The sequence below is a fragment of the Echiichthys vipera genome, assembly GCF_963691815.1.
Source record: "Echiichthys vipera genome assembly, chromosome: 14".
In the NCBI taxonomy this organism is placed as follows: domain Eukaryota; kingdom Metazoa; phylum Chordata; class Actinopteri; order Perciformes; family Trachinidae; genus Echiichthys; species Echiichthys vipera.
The window spans coordinates 3,425,105-3,446,315 of NC_139839.1; the positions used below are offsets into that span (position 1 = coordinate 3,425,105).

Consider the following 21,211-nt stretch of genomic DNA (forward strand, 5'->3'; position numbering starts at 1 on the left):
CCAGCAGTACCAACACAGTCATATTTTCCCCGCTGAGCGACACAAAATGAGCAGAATATTTGTAAAAAGGAGCAGAGACTCAAAAATGACTTCACCCGCTGTGCAATACCGAACGCGTGGCTTTTAAAAAGGAATCTGAGCTCTGAATAATGACAGGCTCTGTGTGGAGGTGTTTATAATTAACGGCTTACTGACAATAAGAATTTTCTCTGATTAAAACTCTGAGTTAAACATTTAAAAAATGTGTTGTTTAATAAGAAGTAATAGATTCAAACGTCAATTCAACTGGTGGGGATGATGTGAAACCACACGTCCCTTTCATTGGAAAGATAAAGCTCCAGCAAATCGCGTTTTCGCTGCGTGTCTTTCTGACGCCGCGTGTTGCTCCGTAGCGCCGTCCAGCAGCCGGTCATGAGAGCCTAGCCTCCTGAGCCCACCCTGATCTCTGAGCTCCACTGTATGTTACTCTCAGATCAGTCCGGTAACGTGCGGCGGAGAAAATTTGGAGACATTTGACCAGTTTGAACCAATCAGCGTTGGTTTCTTTGGTGGATTGAAGTGAAACAGAAGAGACTGTTGAGTGTAAACAACATGGAGGCTTCCACGGATGAGATGAGCAGCTATGGAGCAAGCCGCTCACTAACTCTTTGTTCTCTGGATCCTTCTGGTGAATATGGACCATATGGGCCTTTGGCTCCTAGAGGGGACTTTAGCACACGTTTTGGCTCCTAGAGGACACTTTAGCACATGTTTTGGCTCCTAGAGGACACTTTAGCACACGTTTATGCTCCTAGAGGGCACTTTAGCACATGTTTTGGCTCCTAGAGGACACTTTAGCACACGTTTATGCTCCTAGAGGGCACTTTAGCACATGTTTATGCACCTAGAGGGCACTTTAGCACATGTTTTGGCTCCTAGAGGACACTTTAGCACACGTTTATGCTCCTAGAGGGCACTTTAGCACATGTTTATGCTCCTAGAGGGCACTTTAGCACATGTTTTGGCTCCTAGAGGACACTTTAGCACATGTTTATGCTCCTAGAGAGCACTTTAGCACATGTTTATGCTCCTAGAGGGCACTTCAGCACATGTTTTGGCTCCTAGAGGACACTTTAGCACACGTTTATGCTCCTAGAGGGCACTTTAGCACATGTTTATGCTCCTAGAGGACACTTTACCACATGTTTTGGCTCCTAGAGGACACTTTACCACATGTTTTGGCTCCTAGAGGACACTATAGCACACGTTTTGGCTCCTGGTTTCATGGTAGATTAAAGTGAGGAAATGAGAAGCGACTGTTGAGTGTAAACAACATGGAGGCCTCCCACGGATGAGATGAGCAGCTATGGAGCGAGCCGCTCACTAACTCTTTGTTCTCTGGATCCTTCTGTTGAATATGGACCGGGCTCCTGAAATTGGGCCTTTGATCCGTAAATTCACGTTAAACACAAAGGGAAAATCTCCTTTACCCACATGTTGTTTCCTTTCTGAGCTTTGCCTCCACGCTGCCTCCACGTCACACGCTTCAGTGGTCTGATTGGTTGGTTTGGCCTGTATGTTGGTGATAGACAGATGGTTTAACCAATCAGAAACAAGGATTTTCGCCCCTCCCCAATAGATCTCCAAATGAGAGTTCCCAGATGGATATGCTGAGCAAATGAGAATCAATCCATCTGGAGGAGTCAGGTTAGTGAGAGCCACCAACTCGGCTCAAACACAAATCCACCTCACGTGGTCCTGCTGGCGATCACCTCAGGGGGTCATCAGCAAAATTTCATGACAATCCATCCAATAGTTGTTGACATGTTTTGGTCTGGACCGACCGTACGACGGACTAACAGGCTAAAAATGTCAAGGCCACTGCACCACAACTCAGTTCTTCTCTGTGGTTAACAAACACGTGAGGCTGCTGGTGATATAATGAGCCCCTGGGACCGACAGGAAGTCACAACTTCAGGCCGGAGTAAGACGACCACATTGACAGTAGAAACACACACAGGAGTTAGTTACAGTTTGGGAAACTGAAGCACCTGCTGTATCATTGAGATGCATACTGCACTGTAGCTCACTCAACGATTACGCATATGATTATATAACCTACTCCTGCTACAGTGTTAACACTTTGGTAAAAATACCAGAGCAAAGAAGAGTGGAGTAACACACTCGTTGCGTAACGGTGTCATATTTATCACGGGAGGCAGGTCTCAGGTGTCGCAGTGAAACGTCCACATCACACAAACAAAGGTGATTGGGTGGGCGTCACGGGGTTCACAGAGGCGTGCGCCGCGAAAAACGGCAGTGAAGAAGAAAAAGAGAAGTCCCAGGATAAAGAAGGACTCTTGTCCCGGTGAAACGTCTGCCGTCAAACACGGGCTGGGACACGGAGACGGAGCCCAGGGGCCAAGGGGTCGGAGCCCAGGGGCCACGGAGACGGATGGGACCCTTCTGTGTGGAGTTTGCATGTTCTCCCCGTGTCTGCATGGGTTTTCTCCGGGTTCTCCGGTTTCCTCCCACAATCCAAAGGTTCACTGATGACTCTAAATCGCCCGTAGGTGTGAATGGTTGTCTGTCTCTGTTCGTCTCTGTGTCCTGCGATAAACTGGCGTCCAGTTCAGGATGTACCCCGTCTCACACCCCATCGGCTCCCGCCTCCCGTGACCCCGTCAGGGACAAGTGGTTGAAGATGAATCAATGAATGAATGAATGAATGAATATTGATATCTCGATTGATTTTTCAAACAAAAATACTTTCATTGCACTTTAATTTTTCAATCAACAGAGCTCTGCTTTCACTTCCATGCTCACTGTGCGTCTCCTACGTGGATGCAAGATACTAATTATAATTTCCGTGTCGCCCATCTGCTCTAACAGTCACTAACAGCTCTGTGGGCTGGCTGTTAGTGTGGTTTCTTTCTTTATATTTGATTTCAAACATGTGAGCATGTGGAAACGATAACCTGATACCTCTCAGGGAGTGATGTGGTACTTACAGCTGAGTGTGTGGGTAAAGATGTTTATTGCAGCTTATTTACACAAAATGTCCAGGCTGGGACTGGTCCTGGTCCTGGTCCAGACCCAGCCTGGTCAGATGCGTACATGAACTGATGAAGCCTCTTGGATGAGAGGTGAAACGTCTTCCTAGACAAATAACCAAGTCCAGTTGCTTTTGACTGAAATTGCTTTGAGGAGAACGACGACCTGGACAAGTGAGAACATCCACAGGCTTACACAAAATGTGTCTTTCTCTCATTCATTCTGTCATTCTGGACGCACACAGGACATAAAGTTGTGAGTACCTGAGTGTTTTGCGGACCATATCCTCGTCGGTGATGCCGTAGTAGGTCAGGGTCTCGCTCCAGACAGGGTTGAGTGTGTTGCGCAGGGTCTTGGTTCGAAGTTTATTGGCCTGAAAGGCAAACAGAGAAGTCTTCCATTGAACAGAATTGAACATGGTTATTGATTAACTGCTGTTCTCTCCTCCCACAGCTCAAGAGCGCTCATCCCTCAGGCGTCATTGAAATGCTGCCAGAATTATATTAACGCCCCTGAAAATGTGCATAAGCCCGTCCCTGGTGAACATTTGTCAATGCATTGATGTCCGGTGGAAGACGTGCAAACACGGGCTCACTGCTGCATATCGAACGCTGTGGGGAGTGAAACGTAAACAGACAACTGCATTTACATGAAGTGACGGGCATAATCAAAGCAATGAACATCAGCAGGGACACACAAAGATACGGCTCAGATCGGCCTCTTCCTGTCTCTGTCAGCACTTTGAGAAAACAACATTCCTGTCATAGACCTTAATCAGGCTTCAAATTCACGGTTTGAAATCTTTGTACCTGAGCAACAGGCTGCAACGCAAGCAATGCAGCCTGTTGCTCACTCTGTGGATCAGTGGAAGAATGGGTCGTCCTACATTTGAGAGATTGGCAGTTAGATCCCCACCTCCCCCGGTCCACATGTCGAAGTGTCCTTGGGCAGGACACTGAACCCCGAATTGCTCTCCGTGCTGCGCATGGGTGTGTGAATGTGGTGTGAATGGTTAGATTAGATGGTCTGTAGACGTCCACTGCCATCAGTGTGAACGTCTGTGTGAATGTGACGAGTGTGAAAGCGCCTTGAGTAGTCAGAAGACTAGAAAGGCGCTTTATAAGTACAAGTCCATTTACCATGCCATTAACGCTGCTGCACAGGAACACACACCTGAGTCACCGATAACAGATGACGCTTAAATACATTTAATGAGACACAAGTCACATGTGATAAAGAATCCTTCAACAATGCACCGCATTAAGACGCCAAGACCTTTAGGAACAGCGTAGAAAAACCCGTGCTGGGATATGATGAGTCAGACCTTCAAGACTCAAACTTTATAAATAAAGCACATTTTAAACAACCAACGGTCGACCAAAGTGATGTACAACTCAAACACAACAATACAATAATGTAGAATTATTAACTAACTACACCATTTTAGAAAATCTGCATGTTTTTGCCCAAACTGTCTGGATGATCATAAAGTGGGTGTGTCCTTGAAGAGGAGAGGGTCAGAGGTCAGAGGTCAACTGACCCCTTTTGAAAATGGACATGTTGGTTTTTCCCTCGCCAAAACGGGGCCTGACACGGATTTTTAAAGGCTGTAATTTAGGCCGAGATATTTATATTAATATTGTGTGTCACAGGTTATGGAAGGAGTTCAATTTTTATCAATGCAAATTCAATTTAATATCGTAAATTGCCGCTGTTTGCACAGGATTGCTGGATAAGATACTGTATGCAGAAATTTTTATTATTTATATTCTAGATGAATCCGGTGAGCTGTTTGTGTGTTTCGCCATCTAGCGCCGCCGCCATTGCTGCCGTGGCGTCTCCCTCCTGTGTGCGCGCTTGAATGGGAGCTGTCATTAGAAGTGAACCATTTCTACTTTTACCTGTCGTACGATCTACACGGATTCAAACCTTTACCTCACGAAGAGCGCCCCCGTCTGAGGCCGTACGGTCTACAGGGATTCAAACCTTTACCTCATGAAGAGCGCCCCGTCTGAGGCCGTAAGGTCTACATGGATTCAAACCTTTACCTCATGGAGAGCGCCCCTGTCTGAGGCCGTACGGTCTACAGGGATTCAAACCTTTACCTCATGAAGAGCGCCCCCGTCTGAGGCCGTACGGTCTACACGGATTCAAACCTTTACCTCATGAAGAGCGCCCCCGTCTGAGGCCGTACGGTCTACATGGATTCAAACCTTTACCTCATGAAGAGCGCCCCTGTCTGAGGCCGTACGGTCTACGTGGATTCAAACCTTTACCTCATGAAGAGCGCCCCCGTCTGAGGCCGTACGGTCTACAGGGATTCAAACCTTTACCTCATGAAGAGCGCCCCTGTCTTTGGCCGTACGGTCTACATGGATTCAAACCTTTACCTCATGAAGAGCGCCCCCGTCTGAGGCCGTACGGTCTACAGGGATTCAAACCTTTACCTCATGAAGAGCGCCCCTGTCTGAGGCCGTACGGTCTACATGGATTCAAACCTTTACCTCATGAAGAGCGCCCCTGTCTGAGGCCGTACGGTCTACATGGATTCAAACCTTTACCTCATGGAGAGCGCCCCCGTCTGAGGCCGTACGGTCTACATGGATTCAAACCTTTACCTCATGAAGAGCGCCCCCGTCTGAGGCCGTACGGTCTACATGGATTCAAACCTTTACCTCATGAAGAGCGCCCCCGTCTGAGGCGGTACGGTCTACGTGGATTCAAACCTTTACCTCATGAAGAGCGCCCCCGTCTGAGGCGGTACGGTCTACATGGATTCAAACCTTTACCTCATGAAGAGCGCCCCTGTCTAGGCACAGGTAAAGGTTTGAATCCATGTAGACCGTACGGCCTCAGACAGGGGCGCTCTTCATGAAGTAAAGGTTTGGGAAGGTTGGAGAAAAGCTTCACTTCTAATCACAGCTCCCATTCAACTGCACACACACTAGAAGGAGACGCCACCGCAGCAATGGCGGCTTGTTTACTTCCGGTACTTCGTAGGATTCTGTACACGGTGCGACTCGCTGCTGCTCTTGGAGGAATTGTCGGGTCTCTTTAAACACATAAATAAGTCATAGAGCGTGGTCTTTTTGTTTTACATGCATCAGACAAACAGTTTGATTGTCAAGAATTCTAGATATAGATAAAAACAGACTTGCATACATACATTTCTCCTGACGTTCTTTGTCCGAGTTGCATCAATTGCAATTGAGCAAGGTGAAAATGAGTAGCGACACGGCTTCATCAGTGTAATACTGTGTGAGGAAGTCCTGCGAGAAATCCGCTGAATAAATGACAAGGTGATGATGATGATACCGTGTTGTGAGTCACGGGTGAGGACATGTGATTCTGCGGAGTTAATCAATTAGCTGGTGTGATTATTTGCAGGTCTGATGGCAGGGATCCACGTAATAAAGCTCTCGCTGATTGTTTCTCCCTCAATCAGCGGTTGATTCCCACAGGAAGAAGGCTGTCGAACACACACACACACACGCGCACACACACACACACACACTGAGGCTGACACTGCAGGGTGAACATAATTTGTATAAAAGCGCAAACCCATTTTTAACTTAATTAAATGGCGAATCTTGTGGATTTTATTAAGTCCTGTCCTCAGTTCCTACCTCAGACTGTAAGAGATGGACGTGCCACCGTGACGTCCCCTGTGGATTTGTGGACGACTGTTTTGATGCAAGGAGTGCGGTGCTGCGGGAGTATGGGGTGAGGGGGTCACTTCTGTGGGCCATCCAATCTCTGTACACCCAAAGCGAGAGCTGTGTCCGGATCCTCGGCAGTAAGTCGGATTCGTTCCCGGTGGGGGTTGGCCTCCGCCAGGGGCTCGCTTTGTCACCAATCCTGTTTCTGATTTTCATGGACAGGATATCGAGGCGTAGTCGTGGTGGGGAGGGGTTGTAGTTCGGTGGGCTGAGGATCTCGTCTATGCTTTTTGCAGATGATGTGGTCCTGATCGTCGGTCAGTGACCTTCAACACTCTGAATCGGTTCACAGCTGAGTGTGAAACGGCCGGGATGAGGATCAGCACCTCTAAATCTGAGGCAGTGGCTCTCATCAGGAAACCGGTTGATTGTTACTCCAGGTAGAGAATGAGTCCTTACTCCAAGTAAAGGAGTTCAAGGACCTCGGGATCTTGTTCACGAGTGAGGGGACGATGGAGCGTGAGTTTGGCCGGAGAATCGGAGCAGCGGGGGCGGTGCTGCAGTCGCTCTACCGCACCGTTGTGACGAAAAGAGAGCTGAGGAAGACAAAGCTCTGGATCTACCGGTCAGTCCTGGTTCCTACCCTCACCTGTGGTCATGAAAGCTGACGGCAACTGCTCGGATTTCGTGCCGCCCACTGTTACGACCTTTTCAGGGACGCATCAGGACAGATTAGCGTTCACATTACAAAAGAAGCGGTCAAATGCGTCCCAGACCACCTTTGTTGAGTGGCTTAAGTGATTGGATCAATGCGCCGTCCACTTGTAATCAGAAGACGCATTTTTAAAAGCAAGCACAAACAGGGTTGATAATGTCTGTAATGCGATTTCAAATAAAACGCCAATATTAATATTGTACCCGTCCATTCAGCTACTTCATCACTGTCGAAAGGGACGATACCAAAGTCAAGGTGCTCCGGCTGTAGGGGTGGTGCGCTGCCTGGGTATTATTAAGTGCATTGTTGGCAGAAGAGATGATCAGTTGAACGGACAGGGATGTCGATAAATCAGAATGAAGCCGGACGACCTGAAGCCTTGAATGGCTCAGATCCTTCAGCCGACATCGTGTGAAGTACGGCGAAGGGCTGCTGCTTTGAATTAATCGGATACAGAGTGCGCCTGCATGAGAGAGAGTTGAGAGTTTTCTCTTTGACGTGTCTGATCAGCATGCATTAAAGGCAAAAATATTTCACCACCACCTGCTCACGGACGGGGGGGCAGCGCTACCAATGAGCAACAGGTGTCAGAAGTCACTTCAGCAGCTGAGCCTTTACTCTCAAGCCAATTATTGCAGCGTTTTTGCATGAACCTCTGGATCTCTGCTCAGTAGTGTGAAAGGCCTGCACTGTACCTGTCTCGCCCTGTGTGTTTCAGCCTCCGCAGACAATCGTAATGCTGCAGGCACAACCACTGCAGTATGATGTGTTTTTTCACCTGTTTGTCCCCATGTCTCGCCGTCCTCGGCTGTTATTTACTCAAAAATAAGCGTAAGATGAAGCACAAAGGTCCTCTACAAACACAAAAGACATCAGAGTCGCAACAATTAGTCGATTAATCAATTAGTTGTCAACCATTAAATGGATTGGCGATTCGTTTTGATAACGGATTCATCTTTATGAGCGCATTTTTTAAGAAAAAAGTCAAAATCAAAACGCCAAAATCCTCTGATTTCAGCGTCACAAATGTGAATTTTTTCTGTTTTCTTTCCTCCTCTATGACACTGAACTGGATATCTTTGAGTTGTGGACGAAACGAGATGTTTTCACACGTCATCTTGGGCTTTGGGGAACACCGATTGTAATTTTCCACCATTTTCTAACATTTTAGAGACCAAACAATCATCCATTAACTCCTTGACTTGCACCATTCTGCCTGTAGGCCCGGTTGACTGTTGACAGCTACCCATGAGCCTCCCCTTTACAGACATGTCCACTTTATGATAATCCCAGACAGCAGTACAGAAGTGCCTGTTCTCTATTCAGTACATCTGTAATTTTAGAAAGTTTGTGACCTGTCCGCCATTTTTTACCCGCTTCAAATCGCACCAAGCGCTTCAACTTTGCTGTTCTGATTGGCTGCAGGTCACGTTCGGTCGCTGGCGTGCAGAGTTTTTTTGCTCTGCACCGTTAAAAACGCTCTTTGGAAATGGAAAATAAACGGAGATGTTCCAGACTAATACACATTTGTAAATATGTCTGGGGGTACCAGGATGTGAAGGAGCTGTTAAATTAATATTTGTAACCATCTCATCTTCAGCCGCGTATCCGGGGTCGGGTCTCGGGGGCAGCAGTTCCAGCAGGGGACCCCAAACTTCCCTTTCCCCGGGCCACGTTAACCAGCTCTAACTGGGGGATCCTGAGGCGTTCCCAGGCCAGTGTGGAGATCTAATCTCTCCACCTGGTCCTGGGTCTTCCCCGAGGCCTCCTCCCAGCTGGACGTGCCTGGAACACCTCCCTAGGGAGGCGCCCAGGGTTCATCCTTACCAGATGATCCTGAACAACCTCAACTGGCTCCTTTCAACGCAAAGGAGCAGCGGCTCTACTCCGAGTTCCTCACGGATGCTGAACTTCTCCCCCTCTCTCTAAGGGAGACTCCAGACCCCCTCCTGAGAAAACACATTTCGGACGCTTGGACCTGGACCTGGTTCTTTGGGTCCTGACCCAGCTTTCATGACCACAGGTGAGGGTAGGAACCAGGACTGAGCGGTAGATCCAGAGCTTTGCCTTCCTCAGCTCTCTTTTACGTCACAACGGTGCGGTAGAGCGACTGCAGCTCCGCCCCCGCTGCTCCGATTCTCCGGCCAAACTCACGCTCCATCGTCCCCTCACTCGTGAACATGATCCCGAGGTACTTGAACTCCTTCACTTGGGGTCAGGACTCATTCCCTACCTGGAGTAACAATCCACCGGTTTCCCTAATATTGAAATTTCTTATTGTTGGTTTTGAAGTCAGGGCGTCAGTTCTGGTTTTGAACATCTCTGAAAGATACCAAGTCATTTCTCTCTCTCTCTCTCTCTCTCTCTCTCTCTCTCTCTCTCTCTCTCTCTCTCTCTCTCTCTCTCTCTCTCTCTCTCTCTCTCTCTCCGTCCCGAGATAATGAAATACATTTGTGTAAGAAAAGACGGAGATTAGTCAGAGTTTTCTGCCTTCAACAGTTTAAAACTCATAAACTAACTTAAATAACGGTCCCATTGTATAATTCACACCTAAGTGATCGACTAAATGTCTCCGCAAAGGCCAAACACGGTGTAGAGCTGAGGTTACATCACCGTAAAGTTAACAACCGGAGTGGCCGACCTCGCTCTGCGGAACATTTGAAACTCGTTGGGTGTTAAATCCCCAACTCATCACAGTGACACTTGATCGGTGACATGGTTTACACCTTCGTCTCCGTCCTTCATCACACTTTTCATGACACTTTGCAGTCGTGCATTCGCTAAATATGCTTTATTTCAAGAGAATCTGATGTAAAAATGTGCTTTTTGGTGTTTCCATGCAAGCAAATGAATAATTGTGCGATCGATTGTTTGTTTTCCGCTTTCTCACACGTTGTGTTCATGTGTTTGTTTGTTTGTTTATGTTTTTGAAGAACAGCTGAAGGTTGACGGGGAACGGGAGAGAGAGAGACGCAGCACAGGAGTCAGGGACGGCTCGACCAGGTGAGCGACCGCTCGGTTTATTACTAAAGACATCAAACACTTGTTACTCATACATGATTCTCCTTGAACTGATAAAAATAAGGTCTTTTTAAAAATATTTAATTATATTTTTATTGAAATTAAAAAACTACTGAACTTTAGCACTGAATATTAATATTAATGTTAATTTAAAATGTATTAAAAGTAATAAAATAAGGTCTTTATGCATTAAAAATATGTATCTGAATGTTTTGACTCTGAATTTAACTCTTTATTTATTTAATTTTAATGTTCATTAATTCAAGGTTAAAAAAAATTCAACATTAAAAAAACAACGTTCAAAATTTAAGGTTTAAAAAATTCAACATTAAAAAAACAAATGTTCAAAATTTAAGGTTAAAAAATTCAACATTAAAAAACAAATGTTCAAAATTTAAGGTTTAAAAATTCAACATTAAAAAAACAAATGTTCAAAATTTAAGGTTTAAAAAATTCAACATTAAAAAAACAAATGTTCAAAATTTAAGGTTAAAAAATTCAACATTAAAAAAACAATGTTCAAAATTTAAGGTTAAAAAATTCAACATTAAAAACACAAATGTTCAAAATTTAAGGTTAAAAAATTCAACATTAAAACAACAAATGTTCAAAATTTAAGGTTAAAAAATTCAACATTAAAAAACAATGTTCAAAATTTAAGGTTAAAAAATTCAACATTAAAAAAACAAATGTTCAAAATTTAAGGTTAAAAAATTCAACATTAAAAAAACAAATGTTCAAAATTTAAGGTTTAAAAAAATTCAACATTAAAAAAACAATGTTCAAAATTTAAGGTTAAAAAATTCAACATTAAAAAACAAATGTTCAAAATTTAAGGTTTAAAAAATTAAACATTAAAAAAAAGACAAATGTTCAAAATTTAAGGTTAAAAAATTCAACATTAAAAAACAAATGTTCAAAATTTAAGGTTTAAAAAATTAAACATTAAAAAAAAGACAAATGTTCAAAATTTAAGGTTAAAAAATTCAACATTAAAAAAACATTGTTCAAAATTTAAGGTTAAAAAATTCAACATTAAAAAAACATTGTTCAAAATTTAAGGTTAAAAAATTCAACATTAAAAAAACAAATGTTAAAAATTTAAGGTTAAAAAATTCAACATTAAAAAAACAAATGTTCAAAATTTAAGGTTAAAAAATTCAACATTAAAAAAACAAATGTTCAAAATTTAAGGTTAAAAAATTCAACATTAAAAAAACAAATGTTCAAAATTTAAGGTTAAAAAATTCAACATTAAAAAACAAATGTTCAAAATTTAAGGTTAAAAAATTCAACATTAAAAAAACAAATGTTCAAAATTTAAGGTTTAAAAAAATTCAACATTAAAAAAACAAATGTTCAAAATTTAAGGTTTAAAAAAATTCAACATTAAAAAAACAATGTTCAAAATTTAAGGTTAAAAAATTCAACATTAAAAAAACATTGTTCAAAATTTAAGGTTAAAAAATTCAACATTAAAAAAACATTGTTCAAAATTTAAGGTTAAAAAATTAAACATTAAAAAAACAAATGTTCAAAATTTAAGGTTAAAAAATTCAACATTAAAAAAACAAATGTTCAAAATTTAAGGTTTAAAAAAATTCAACATTAAAAAAACAAATGTTCAAAATTTAAGGTTTAAAAAAATTCAACATTAAAAAAACAAATGTTCAATATTTAAGGTTAAAAAATTCAACATTAAAAAAACAATGTTCAAATGTACAACACACACAAAAACGACCTGCAGCACTAAAGATAAACGTTTCGTATAAATATAATAAATATAAACTAACATTATAAGATCATCTAGGAGAGAATATTATAACAAACTATGAGATAATAATATAATAAAGATTATTAAGTATCATTAAGGAACAAACTGAACACTGTAATAAAAAATAGCTCTAAACAGTGAAGTCTCCAGCAGCGACGGGTGCACGTGTTAAATATTATAATAATATAAAGAATAATATAATTAATATAAATATCTTTGTAACAGATTTATGCTTTGTTAGATACAGAACAAGGAAAATTGATGAATGACAAAGGGAAGTTATTATTATTGTTATTATTACTATTAATATGATTGTGGTTATTGTTGTTATTATTATTGTTATTACTACTTTATGGATAGAAGGCAAAATATTTCAATAATATTGATTAAAAAAGGGAATTAAATAAGTTTATACTTCTTCCCGCTCCTCTTTGGATCTGTAAATTTATATTTTTTAGTTTACTTTGTTATACTTTTGCCCATTATTGTATGATTATTTAGTTTTTTCACATATTCCAAATAAACTAAACTAAAACTAAACTATGTATAAAATGCAACTTTATAAATTCAAAGTTAAAAACATGGAAACGATTGTTTTTTTTATGGTTCCTCAAATGTCAACACTTAATTTTGCAGCTGAATTTGGCCAAAAAAATTGATTTTATTTAACTTTAATCTAAATTTTCAGCCTTTAATTCTTTAACCTTGAATTTTTTAACATTGAAAAATAAAAAGTTAAACAAATAAAGAGTTAAATTCAAAGTCAAAACAGTCAGATGCATAAATCAGTGCATGTGTATCCAGTGCTAGAAATGTAAAAGCTTTTTAATTTTAATAAAATAAACAGGATGAAACAGATTTACGTCCATGCAGAACGTTTGATTCCTTCCTGTATTTTCTGTTAATCAGCGTCACACACCATCGAGCGATTACGCAACATTACGACACACGTGTGTAAAAGCATGCATGTCCTGTAGCCGTCGTACGCCACGTGTGTCACCTGCAGCAGTGAATCACCCCGTGGTCCCGCGGAGACGTCATGACTCCGCAGCGTCTCCTGCCTGACAGTAATCGACAGTTTCATTTGGGATAATTACGGCGTCTCAGTGTGTTTGATTGTAGTCTCCGAGGAGGTGAAACTGTGATGTGGCTCTGCAGCGGAGCGTGAAGCTTCACTTCTGATTACGGCGCCAGCAGAACTTATGACCTCTTTAGGGCGGCCTAATGAGGCTCTTAGACCGAGCTAATGATTATTTTGAGAGCGAGCGCGCGGGGAGAAGGTGACGACATCTTGTTTTACTGACAGGAATATTCAGCGGCCTCTTTATCGCGCCTCTCACTGAGGCAGAAGACGAATCCGCGGAAGCCGTTTTATTTCACTCTCCAGTGAAACTCTCCGGGACACGTCCTACAAATACGGCATAGCAGCACATATTCAATTCATTCATTCGTTCATCTTCAGCCTCTTGTCCCTGTCGGGGTCGTGGGGGGGCTGGAGCCGATCCCAGCTGACATCAGGCGTGAGGCGGGGTCCACCCTGGACAGGACGCCAGTCTATCACAGGACACATAGAGACGAACAGAGACACACAACCATTCACACCTACGGGTGATTTAGAGTCACCAATGAACCGAACACCTGCACGTCTTTGGACTGTGGGAGGAAACCGGAGAACCCGGAGAAAACCCACGCAGACACGGGGACAACATGCAAACTCCACACAGAAGGGTCCCAGCCGGGATTCGAACCAGGAACCCTCAATATTGATCAAAATAATAGTAGTTTTTAGCGTTTTGACCATAATCTTGCAGGTAGGGGACATGCAAGTTGTCTCTTGTTGTGAGGCGACAGTGCTGACCGCCACATCACCGTGTCGCCCCACACACGCCGCACGCCCCGTATTCTATTCAATTTTATTTTATTTATAGTGCCAAATACTAACAAAAGTTATCTCAGGACACTTTACAGAGTAGGTAAAGACCACACTCTATGACTTATTTATGATTTAAATTTTATATGACGAAGGGAAACTGAAACTCTCTGACTTGAAACCAGTCACACAACAACAACACCGGTCGCACCGGGCTTTTTGTCAGAGACCCTACAAAAATGTGCTGTTGGAAAGTTTTAAAAGTCAATTTAAATTGACTTTAAAGCTGCAATTTCACCAAATCTTTCCAAGACGTAAAAGCAGGGACAAACCAAGCAGACGCTGAGCGACTGTCGCCTTCGTTTTTGCGATGTGTGCCGCACTGTTGCTGACTGTTTTTCAGCCATTTGAGCAGAAACGCTTCCTACTTTTTTGCGTTATTGTTTGCCTCTGTGTGTGTATTATTTCCTCTCTCACTTTGGGTTCTGTTGTTAATGTGCTAACTGGCTGACTAGCCTTTTTTTTATCCGTCCAGTCAATCTCCTGGTTTCCGTTATTTAATGACAGACCGCTGCCGCCTGCTGGTATGGAGATGTATTTCCTCTCACGCAGGTGCAGAACGTACATGCTCGTTATGTGTGTGTGTGTGTGTGTGTGTGTGTGTGTGTGTGTGTATACAGGATGCTGACAGTCTTTGCCAATAAATAAACTGCAAGCAGACACACCGTAAACAGCACAATGTACTAAATGTGTGTATAGATTCTCATTGTGAACCAAACTAAGGGACACATGAGGCCCATTGTTGATTTTGCGTTTCCGTCGTTACATTCATCTGTATAGAAAGTGGAGTCCAAATGTAACATCAATTTCTAATTTGGTGCCTTCTTGACCGAGAAAAGACTGAAAGTAACTTTATGGTAGTGTGAGTACAAACGGGCCTGGAGGGGGGGGACAAGGACCCTAAAGCTCGGGGCACGGGACGGGACAAACACTGTGAAAGCGCCTTGAGTAGTCAGAAGACTAGAAAGGCGCTTTATAAGTACAAGTCCATTTACCGTTTACCAATACTGGTCGCACCGGGCGTTTTGTCAGAGACCTTAAACTGACTTGGCCCAGGTAGTGTGAGTACAAACGGGCCTGGAGGGGGGGACAAGGACAAGGACCCTAAAGCACGGGGCACGGGACAGTGGCACAGTGGGAGTGCGCCCTTAGAAGTGCTGGTAGCCGTGTTGTTAACATTGCACAGATGTTTTGAATAACGACACAATTCAATAATCTGAAACAGTAAACGACTCATGAATCATTAACTGGGGACTCCCGTTAAACCCCCCACACCTGAAACTGAACGGCAATTATCTTGTGAGAAATTAGATAAAATGTTCATTTAGAACAAATGAAGTGATGATTCACTACTGATGTGATTATGTGTCATTTACTTTTAAATGCTCGGAGTATTTTTAGCCTCAAACTGCAGCAACTGAGTGTATGTACGTGTTATTATCAACTCATCATTCTCATGTTGTCTCTGTGTAAACTGGAGTCTTTGCTGCAAGGAATCATTTGGATCCTCCTCAGGGTGCGATGAACATACCCGGCAATCTGGTCGCTGCTTGTAGAGAAATCTCTGGCTCCGATCTGTTGGACGGGTGTCATAAATGGTTTGTACGGTTGGCAGATTCCTCGTGTAACTCCAGTGATTAAAGGGGGGGAGCTGTCCAATCCAGACCAACAGCAGGCAGACTGTCGGTGGGTTTTATGGGCCTCTTCCATGTGTTGTGTGACAATTATTACGCTAGTGTTTCATTGCAGTTGTCGAGCCCGAGGCTTCCTCCCTTTCTGAATGGCTTCTTGCACATCCTCATTTAAATAATCACTACTCCATCAGCGTTCTCACTAATTAGTCCATTTTTGTTTTATTTGTCTCAAGAATCACAACAAAGCTTTGGCGTCTGCACACATTAAGTTATCGGATATAAAGAGATTAAAAAAGGTTATTAATGCTGTTTTGATGCATACTCGACACAATAAAAGCACAGCACATAGTCTGTGAGCATAAAAAGTGGCGTTGCTTGCTAACAATAGAGGGTGGCACATACGTACATGGCTGACATCCTGACTGTTGGCATTGGTCAGCAGATATCTAACGGATGCACTGAGTCTATTTGGAGTTGTGGTGTCCCATGATTCATATGCTCACATGGTTTTGTTCAAAATATGCCCCAGCACGTTTCACGGCTAAAGTCTGGTTCCTTTGACCAGTGTGAGTGCAACTGTACCGCATCTAGGAGCGGCACGCTTACCGTCCACGGCCCGTTTGGGAGAGATGGGGTTTTGTAAAGCACGTTTGCACATGCACGAGCACGAGCGTGCGCACGTGTACGAGCAGGAGCATGAGGCCTAGAGGGTGGATACGGGTCCAGGGCACGTTTAGCTCCATGCCCTGGGAAGAGCGGATTGAGGAAGCAACGAAGACCTTTTGTTGTAGAACTTTTACGGCCTGTGGTCGCTGCTGAGTCTTTTTTCTTTTATTTTGCATAGTTTTGTCTGTTTCATTCTGTAAAGTCATCACTTTTGTTCAGTCTTTAATGTTTCTATTTTGTTCCTTTGTGAGCTTTTGGGTCTTTATCTTTCGTGCTGAGAGGCTCAGATAAATGTTGAACACGGACGCTCTGGTGTTTTTATTTAATACCTTTAACTCTCCTTTGCCTTTGATTGTACGGCACACAAACACTCTTTCTTCTGAGCGGTGCCGGCACTGAATGTTCTGATAATATCAATATCTGGTGACGTTTAAGGGCGCACTCACACTGTCGTTCTGTACCGGGCCAAAACCGTTTTTTCGGCTAAAGCCTAGTACCTTTAAGCAGTGTGAGTGCACCCGTTCCGCGCATAACAGCCGACAGCCGCCCACGGCCCGCTTGAAAGAGGTGGGCTTTAGCTGAGCCGTTTGCACATGTACGAGCACGAGAGTGCGCACGTGTACGAGCACGAGCACGAGCCCTACGGCGGTAGCGTTATGTCCACCTGTTCGGACATGTAAAAAGAAGGAGGGACCATGCGCGGACATTTAACAACAACAACAATGGCGGTTAAAGATTCACGTTGGTGTGATGCGGAGGTGGAGTGTCGACAAGACGCACAAAAACTCCGAGGTCTACGGAAAGATTTGTAAACAAAGCCACACACACGCGATCAATGCGTGTGACGTGTTACGGCGTGATGACGTATGGACAGCAAGAAGCATTCGCCGAGGCCCAGGTAGTGCGAGTACAAATGGGCCTGGGGCGCGGGGGGAGAGGGAGGGGGGACAAGTACCCTAAAGTGAGTGATTCACAGTCAATTATACATCGCATGGATGTTCATTATTCCTTTAGTGTGAATCTGAACAAAACAGTGGACGAGGGTCAAAGTTGGAAGCAAACAAAGCAAAAGTTAAGGTCAAAAGGAAAAATTGAGTTTGAAAAAAGGTATTAGAAGAGAGGGCGATGTGAGTCAGGTAGATGGATAATCACACAGCTTTAGCTTTCACTAAGCTGCTTTTGTTGAGTGTACTCATTCACAGGATCTATATTAGATTTGAGGACTTTAATGAAAGGATTAAATCAACCTCGAGGCCTTCTGTCAGACACGGGCAAATTAAAAAAAGTCACCGCCTCGTACAGCACCTCGCGAGTCATTTTGTAGAATGTCATTTAAGATGCATTTCCATCTTATATTCATATCTGTGCGTGTTGTGGTCGTACTGGTGAAGCGGTGGGTGGGGTCTGAGGACGGGACCCATGAGAGCTTTAAAAGGCTCTTACACACAGATCATAAATTACGTCTGTCTCTTCGAGTGTGTCCTCTTGCGACATTGAGCGGACCAAAGCTTGGCTCACAGCGTGATAAGAGACGTGCCCTTCACAAGTGAAGGATGTGGTTAGTGAGTGGGCACATCAGGGTCAGCCAGTTAATGTTGTCGACGTTGATGAAGGTTTGCACCGACATACACTCCCTGTGATTTCCCCCCGAATCATGAAATGGATTATTAGCCTTGTCGTCGTGTGGGTTTATTTACAGCGCTGAGAAAACCACAAGGACTTGTGCTCCTCAAAACTTAGACTTCAGGGAACTTTGTGGACTCATTAATTTTTCATTCATCTTCAGCCTCTTGTCCCTGTCGGGGTCGCGGGGGGCTGGAGCTGATCCCAGCTGACATCCGGCGTGAGGCGGGGTTCACCCTGGACAGGACGCCAGTCTATCGCAGGGCACATAGAGACGAACAACCATCCACACTCACATTCACACCTACGGGCAATTTTTAGAGTCATCAATTAACCAATTTACCTAAAACGCGCATGTCTTTGGACTGTGGGAGGAAACCGGAGAAAACCCACGCAGACACATGCAAACTCCACACGGAAGGGCCCCAGTCGGGATTCGAACACCGTGTCGCCCCCTTTGTGGACCCATCAAAGCTAATTTTACCAATGTTAAATATATTATTCAAATCGTAGACTAAAGGTGTCTTCAAACAACAATAAAGAGGACCTGTTGTGCTTTTCCTTATTTGCTGTCATATACATATACAGGTATATTGTTGTAATGTCGGATGTTCATGCTAAACATGACAAACGTTTAAAATAATGAGGCACAGTGTTTATGCGTGCCAGTCTAGCCCTCCATGAGCAGATCCGCTCAGGACTCAGACTGCAGTTAGCTGCTCCGTTCAGACAGTCTTTCTACTTTCTCGGCGGTCTTACATCAAGCTTGTACAGAATATCAAATAAGGTCATCTAGTCCAGGCACGGCACGCCCACAAAGTACAGCTGGCACAGTAGAGCTCCAGGAGAACGTGTTGCTGTTTACTACATGTAGCTACATGCTAACACCAGGAATGTGAGGGGTTTGTTTTTTTTCTTTGCGCTTATGAAAAGGCAATGTCAGGCGGTACGTACCAACTGTTTGTGGTGAAGCAAAATATCATTTTTAAGGGTGTAGAGATGAAATAAAGGGACGAAACAGCCACCGGTTCAATAACTCTTTACCAGAAAGCCGGGCACGCCCACGGGGAACGTGTTGCTGTTTACTACATGTAGCTACATGCTAACAGCCCACAAAGCTGTAATATTTGTTGCTTTTGTTGTTCGTTGCTTCCTAATTTAGCATCTCAGTCCCGCTGCAACATGTACGACCGTGTTGTGTTTGGTTTATAAGGCTTTACATGTGACTTTTGAAGATAGAAAATCCCACTGTACGCTCTGTTGCAGTCAGTCTAATGCAGTAGTACAGAGAACGGAGCGGAGACCAGGAAGTGCTGACCCCTCAGCTTTTCGGGAGGGGGGCTTAAATGAGAGAGGGGCGCTGATACAGAGGGTGGATACGGCTGCAGCAGCCATGAGCAGTATTAGACAAATAAAGGGTTTTTTTGAACATTCAAGCACATAAACATGTTCTAGTAGAACCACAAAATACATGTATGAACCTGAAACGCGTATAATAGCTCCCCTTTAAAAGCAAACACACCAAATGCCAAACTCCTGGTAACCAAACGCTAGTCCACACACCAATGGGTGATGTCACGGTGGCTACGTCTGCTATTCCTTCACAGTCTAGTCACAGTGAGGACGACCCACTTTGGCTTGGTGGACGAGTGGGTCGTCCTCTGTTCGAGAGATTGGTGGTTGATGTCGAAGTGTCCTCGGGCAAGAACCCCGAATTGCTCCTCGTGCTGCGCATGGGTGTGTAAATGTGGTGTGAATGGTGAGATTAGATGGTCTGTAGATGTCCACTGCCATCAGTGTGAATGTCTGTGTGAACGGGTGAATGTGACAAACACTGTGAAGCGCCTTGAGTAGTCAGAAGACTAGAAAGGCGCTATAGAAGTACAAGTCCATCTATGGTCATGATAGTAAAAGAGCTGCGGTCATGGAGAGTAAGAGAATCATTGCTCACCTTGCTGGCTCCGGGCAGTAGGTGCAGCTTGACGTAGGGGTCTGAAAGCCCATTGTGGTCCATCGGCTTGAGCCCCTGTGGATTAAACACAGACAAGTCGCCTTAAAGGTAAATGTGTTACGATGTGACTTTCCAGATTCTTTACACACAGTCTGTTCTTCTGACCTGATGCATGTTCAGAGTAGCAGATGGATAGATGGGTATACTTTATTGATCTGAGCTGGGAAATCACATCATATCATATCATATCATATCATATGTGGTGATGAATAAAAACTGGTGACCATTTAGTCGTGTGATAATGGTCAAATCATCTGCAATGGTTAATTCAATAACGTTACCGTGTAACAACAAAATGAGAAGTGGGAAGAACCATTTGAATCTATTTCATGGACAGAAGCACTCGGCACGTCCAACAGACTGATTCGTCACTCTTCTTCTTCTTCTTCTTCTTCCTCTTCTTCTCCTTCCTCCTCTTCTTCTTCTTCTTCTTCTTCCTCTTCTTCTTCCTCTTCCATTTCTTCCTCTTCTTCTCCTCCTTCTTCTTCTTCTTCTTCCTCGTCTTCCTCTTCTTCTTCTTCTTCCTCGTCTTCTTCTTCTTCTTCTTCTTCTCCTTCTTCTTACCTGGCAATTCTATCAAACCCCCCACACTTCCAGTTTGTAACAGGCTTTCTTTCTTCTTTCTTCTCCGCGTCTTTATTTAGTCAGCAGATGCAGAACATACGGTTTAACACAATAACAGACATTGTACAGAACATATAGGGGAGCCGGGGGGGAGTGGAGGTGAGAGTGTGAGTGTGGGAGTTGTGTAAAGGAAGATAGGAAATGTACGAGGACGAGAAGAGAGTGATGGGAGAGGGGCCAGTCAGATGAGAGGGAGTTTTTCACGCATGTGTCTCCGCAGCAGGAAGACAAAGAAAGTGAGTGGAAAACTGGACCGCGGCTTTACTTCACCTTCAAATTTCATGACTTTACACACATTTGTGGACGTTGCATTTCCTGTTCAAGGCTAAGAAGCCGTACGCTTTACTGAGATCCACGTGGTAATCGTGTTTTATATTTGTGTGACAGGCAGGGAGACTCTGTGACGGGAGGTTAAATGCACTTTTTGTGGTATTGTGAAATATAAAGCGGTGATATTTGAATCGCAGCCGTGGAGCCGGTGCATTCACAAACAGGCGCGGACAAAGTCATAAAATGAGATA

General features: G+C 43.7%; 1 protein-coding gene across 1 annotated transcript in view; it reads right to left on the reverse strand.

Moving 5' to 3' along the window:
- The window catches only part of doc2b (double C2-like domains, beta), a gene marked incomplete at both ends in the record, with an annotated part of 143,949 nt that overhangs the window by 32,087 nt on the left and 90,651 nt on the right, over window positions 1-21,211 (reverse strand). The window contains 2 exons of the mRNA XM_083927169.1: window positions 3,297-3,406; window positions 20,007-20,081. Of these exons, the coding sequence (XP_083783295.1) occupies window positions 3,297-3,406; window positions 20,007-20,081 (185 nt within the window). The remainder of the gene's footprint in view (window positions 1-3,296; window positions 3,407-20,006; window positions 20,082-21,211) is intronic.